This window comes from Poecilia latipinna, unplaced genomic scaffold, assembly GCF_001443285.1.
Source record: "Poecilia latipinna isolate Pla-1442-1.1 unplaced genomic scaffold, P_latipinna-1.0 Scaffold43, whole genome shotgun sequence".
Taxonomy (NCBI): domain Eukaryota; kingdom Metazoa; phylum Chordata; class Actinopteri; order Cyprinodontiformes; family Poeciliidae; genus Poecilia; species Poecilia latipinna.
The window spans coordinates 231125-236081 of record NW_015112659.1 but is presented as its reverse complement, the minus strand read 5'-3'; the positions used below and the strand labels follow the sequence as shown (position 1 = coordinate 236081).

General features: G+C 40.3%; 1 protein-coding gene across 2 annotated transcripts in view; it reads right to left on the bottom strand.

Moving 5' to 3' along the window:
- LOC106957535 (synapse differentiation-inducing gene protein 1-like) overlaps positions 1-4957 on the bottom strand; it is a 17403-nt gene that overhangs the window by 4507 nt on the left and 7939 nt on the right. For both annotated transcript variants that reach the window (XM_015048919.1, XM_015048926.1), the window contains exon 3: positions 340-477. In XM_015048919.1, coding sequence (XP_014904405.1) covers positions 340-477 — 138 coding nt within the window. The remainder of the gene's footprint in view (positions 1-339; positions 478-4957) is intronic.

Below are 4957 nucleotides of genomic sequence, written 5' to 3'. Positions count from 1 at the left end.
AAAAAAAAAAAAAAAAAAAAAAAGAAAATGTTAAAAAAGAGAGGGGGGGGGGGGGGGGGGGGGGGCAGGGGGCAAACTGACACATAAGCATAAACATAATATATGAAACCCACTGCTCATACCAAGCTCACAGGCGATAAAAAAAAATCTCAGCGTTAATGCTTTCTCTGCCTGGTGCATTTCTGAATTTATGTACTCAATCATCCAAAACAATTGCAAACAGGGTCACAGGGTGGTAAATGGGTTGCGGCAGACACTTGTTTGAGAGCTTGTGCTTGCTGACCTTAAGAGTGGTGCAATCATAATTAATGACCCGCTCGAGGTCTCTGGACCCTGTACCTTGTGAGAGTAGTAAAAGGCAACGATGCCCAGTGGCCAGAAGCAGCAGAGCATAGAGAAGATGGCCAGGCCCAAGTAGTCCCGAGGGGGAAGCACGAGGAAGTTGTCCTCGCTTTCACTATCGCTGGAGCTGTCACTCTGGAAAACAGCACATTTAGAAGGATCAATAAAAAACAGTAATCAGATTTTATTATGCTTTCAAGTTTACATTTTGAGTTGGCAAAAAAGAAAAAAAGCAAAAAGAAAATGAGGCTTTGATCTTGACTGGGACACCTACAAAATGTATGAGTAAGTTAGACTGACACGCAATAGTCAAATGTACTTTGAACTTCTTCAAAGTGATGTTTCTTGACAAGACGCACCCTCCCACTCCTGAGCTTTCGCGCTCCTCCTCTCCCTCCTCAGGACGGGGTCTCTGTCCTTGTTTCCCAAAACCAGCCGTGACAGTCTGAGTTCGGTCAGCTGAAACAGATTTGGTGCTTCTGTCAACACCCGTGAGCAGAGTGACGGATAACTCGGGATTAACGGATTGTTCCATCATCACGAGGTGACAGAAGAAACAGCGAGACGACAGTGTCATTTATGTACTAAATTGCTTCTCCAGCCTGAGAGACCTCCACAATCCTTCCCTAATGTGCCAAACGTCTTACAAGGCATGGCGCGTTCCGCAGTCAGCAGATACTGTCCCTTAATGCTCAAATTCAAAGCCACAGGCTCTGAGCGGGCTAATGAATGAGGGATCTGACTGACACGAGCCCATCAGGCCTGCAGCAACAATAACAGTGTGACATGTGAGTGACCTTTAAGAGGGGGGATGCTACACTTCTTACTGTTGTACCAGAGACTGAGAGGAGGGTTTTGTAAATGAATAGCCTCCATAAGGAGCAGGTTTCATTTGTTAGGCGTGTTGCCTGCCTTCAGGGATCGAATGAAACAGGAAGAAGGAAAAAAAAAAGAGAGAGGAAAATAAAAATCAATGCAAGAGGCAGAACTTCAAGCAACCGTTTTACAGGTAATTAAAGGCTGGAAAGCAAGAAGTGAAGAGGCATTCAGGCATGTAAAGGGAAGCGTGTTGTATACATTTTCTCTTGTGTCTTCTGATTTAAACAGACAGCATCATTTTTGTATTCAGAGCAATTTAGCAAAAAGCCATTGCAGGTATAGCCCAATACATTTGAATATATATATTTTTTAATTTGTAAGGTAAAACATATTATTCACAGCCTCGTTATATAAAGGAGACATTTCAAAATATTTCAGATAGTTCTTTTTTTTTTTTTTTAGTAATCTCAAAATTCTGTTTCTCAGGATTTTGCAAAACGGCAATAAACATTATGTGTAATGCAGAAATATATTTTGGTTATTTTATGGCCAACACAATCCCAGGGAAGACTGCTGCCCAACAACCAGTCACTCGTACTCCACACAGGTAAATCTTAAAGAAGACTTTTTTTTTTTTTTGCATAGTGCTGTATCCAAGCATATAACTGGAAAGCTGGGTGAAAGGAAAACATCTTTTCAAAAAGATGAAAATATACAAGAGCAAGACAAAAAATGATTATCAACACAGAAATGTTGGTCTACTGAAAAATATGTCATACAAACGAGATGTGTGGTCTGGATTTTGTTTTCAGCCGATGAAGCGGTGGGTGGGTTGTTACAGAACAACAAGGTTGCTGTCATTGGTCTTCTTTTTTTAGAATACCCAGTTTGATGACCAATCAAGTGCAGTGGTGTCATGATCACTATACCAGATACTGGTACTTTTGGCAGTGTGGGTCAGACCCAGGTTTTTCTGTGAAAGGAAATTTTTAATTTTGATGAAGCTTGTTCTCTTACATTTAACGACAGATGGCTGATCTGTCTTTGGACGAACACGAGCAGCTGGCCTGACTCCCCAAACGATCACTAACTGTGAAAATCTAACACTGGACCTTAAGGAACTTGGATTTTGTGGCTTTGCTTCATAATACTCTCAAGGATTGGGGTTGCTTGTGCACATTTCCTTGAACCACACTTTTTTCTTGTGTTCAATTTTCCATAAATATTCATAGATTCAGCACTCTGTAAACTTAATATTAATTATTAACATTACTGATGTTTATGAAGCCTTCTATTGGTCTTAGGTAATTTTTTTACCAGGTTTCAAAGTTTTCCTTAGTTGTAAGACATAATCAACATTTACAAGAGATGTATAAACTCTTATATCCCTTTCTTATTACTGAGATGCACCTGTATTTTGAGAAAATCATGAGACGGAAGCACAAGATTAACAAGCAGTTAACAAATAGCAAGCTTTGCCAAGATAAAATTAAGAAATTCCCTGTTATTTGATTTATGAACACAGCCCACCTGGATAGCCAGGTGTATCCATCAGAACAGCAGCTGGTCATAACCGCATAAATAAACTACAAGCGTGTGTAATCTCCCGTCATCTCTGTGGCAACACTTGATAACAGTCCAGAGTGACCAGAGTGTTCAGTCGAACTGACAGCCTCTTTGATGCCGACTCCTGTCGCCTGGGTTCGCTGCTCCTCCCCAGTCTGCTCTGTCTGGATAACTGATGGAGGCTCCACCAAGACACACTGCCTCTAACAACCCTGTCACAGCTCTCTCCGAGGCCTCGTTAGCCTCAGGAGGGGATAGCCGCCTCAGCACACAGAGAACCGTGCTGGCTGGGGCAGTCACAGCGGCATCGTGGAAGGGGGACTTGCTATGTTGGCACCTGTAATTTATTTCTCCCCCGTCACACACATGCCAAACATCTGCCAGTTCAGTTTTCCCTTTCGTTATACAGTACGGCTTCATCTCCGGGTAAATAAAAATGTACATATGAACATTTTTCTTTTTTTTTTTTTCCCCATTTTTATTCCCGAAGCTCCCAAACTCTCCCCGTTTGCTGCCGTTTCTCAACACGGCGCAGCTCTGCATTAAGTCTGCTTTCATGATTTATAAAACACATAAATCATAGGTGCACAAGCAGGGAGGCGAGTAAAGAAACACAGCTGCTCGTAATGCAGCTCGAAATCCAGCTTTTCATCAAACATCTCTATTTGTCAGATTTATTTGCCCTTTTTGAATTGAAATAGAAAAAAACTTCAGCTGGAGGCTCACCTGCTACGAGGGCCATGCATCAGCCGAGTCCCGCCTAATTCCCTCAAAGCAGGACATTACTTATAGCATTAATGGAGCTTGCTTCAGTGTCTCTATCCATCTGCCAGGCCTCCGAGTGACAGGAGCTGGCGCGATCATCAGCTCGGTTAGGGTGCTATACTTCTTCCTCTGCCAGCTCAGAGCCCTGGGTATTTCATAAGTGTCCTTGCTTAAAATTAGATTTTCTACACTTCTGAAAAGAGTTTCTCTCCATGCTCCTTTTTTCTCTTCTCTCTGTTTTTTTTTGAAGCCGTTATAGCCCTTAAAAAAAAAAAAAAAAAAAAAAAAGTCTGGACTAATAAGGTCAGATATCAAATTTTCTTTGAAATTAATAAAACAAAAGCAGACTTATATACCGCATAAATTTTTTAGGACCCTAAGTACGTGGACTGTTTGGAGAAAAATTTTAATCACTTTAAATCACGCCGGCCCTCCATAAGAATAGCAAACTGAATAGGTATTACTGCAGTCTGTGCACCATGACTCATGTTCTTCTACAAGACGTCATTCTGTGCTGGATAAAAGATCATCTTTAATCACCGAGAACAAATCAGCATCATAATCAGCCTGTCAAACACTCAAAAAAACCTGTAGTAATAAGATAAATACCAAAAACTATCACTGCATCACCAGTGTGGCAAAGTGGTGGCAGCATCATGCTGTGGGGACGCTATCCTTCAGCAGAGACAGGGAAGAGTTAATGGGTGATAAATACTAAGTAAAGCTAGAAGAAAAACTGTTTTTGGCTGCGAGTCTTCAGATCAAGGTGGAGGTTCACGTGGCTAAATAGTCAGAGCTACAATGGTCAGAGCATTTTCATATGTTAGATTCATAGAGGTCAAAGTCCAGATCTGCAATGGGAAAAGTTCATGCTCACAAACAGTTTCCACCCAACATGACTGAACTGGGCAGAACTTCATTCCATGCACAAACAAAGAGAGAAATACTACAAAGATTTGTAGCTGTAATTCAAGTTAAGAGGTGTTTTTTTTACAAACTACTGCCTCAGGGAAAATTTATAAAAAATCCACACTTTCAGCTTTTTTAAAATATTTAAAATCATGTATGCTTGTAGACTGCAGTTGGTGGCACTAGTGTCTTATCTCCCACCATATCTAATCCTTCCACTTCACAATTACACACAACTTTTCTTGGTTTATGATATAAAAATCGCTGTAAGAGACATTAAAGTTTGTGGTTGTGATGTAACACAACGTCAAAAACATAAAAGTTTATGACAGCTGTTATACTTAATTAGTTTAAATGATTGAATGTGAGAGAAAGTTATGAAGGCAATTATCAGGTGAGATCTCAACCTATTAATTTTGACAATCTAAAACATCTATAATAAATATCCTGTGGAAACCCCCCCCCCCCCCAAAAAAAAAAAAAAAAAAAAAAAAAAAATTTTCAAACTTAAAAAAAAAAATTTTTCCCCATTTTAAAAAAAAAAAACCTAAGGCGG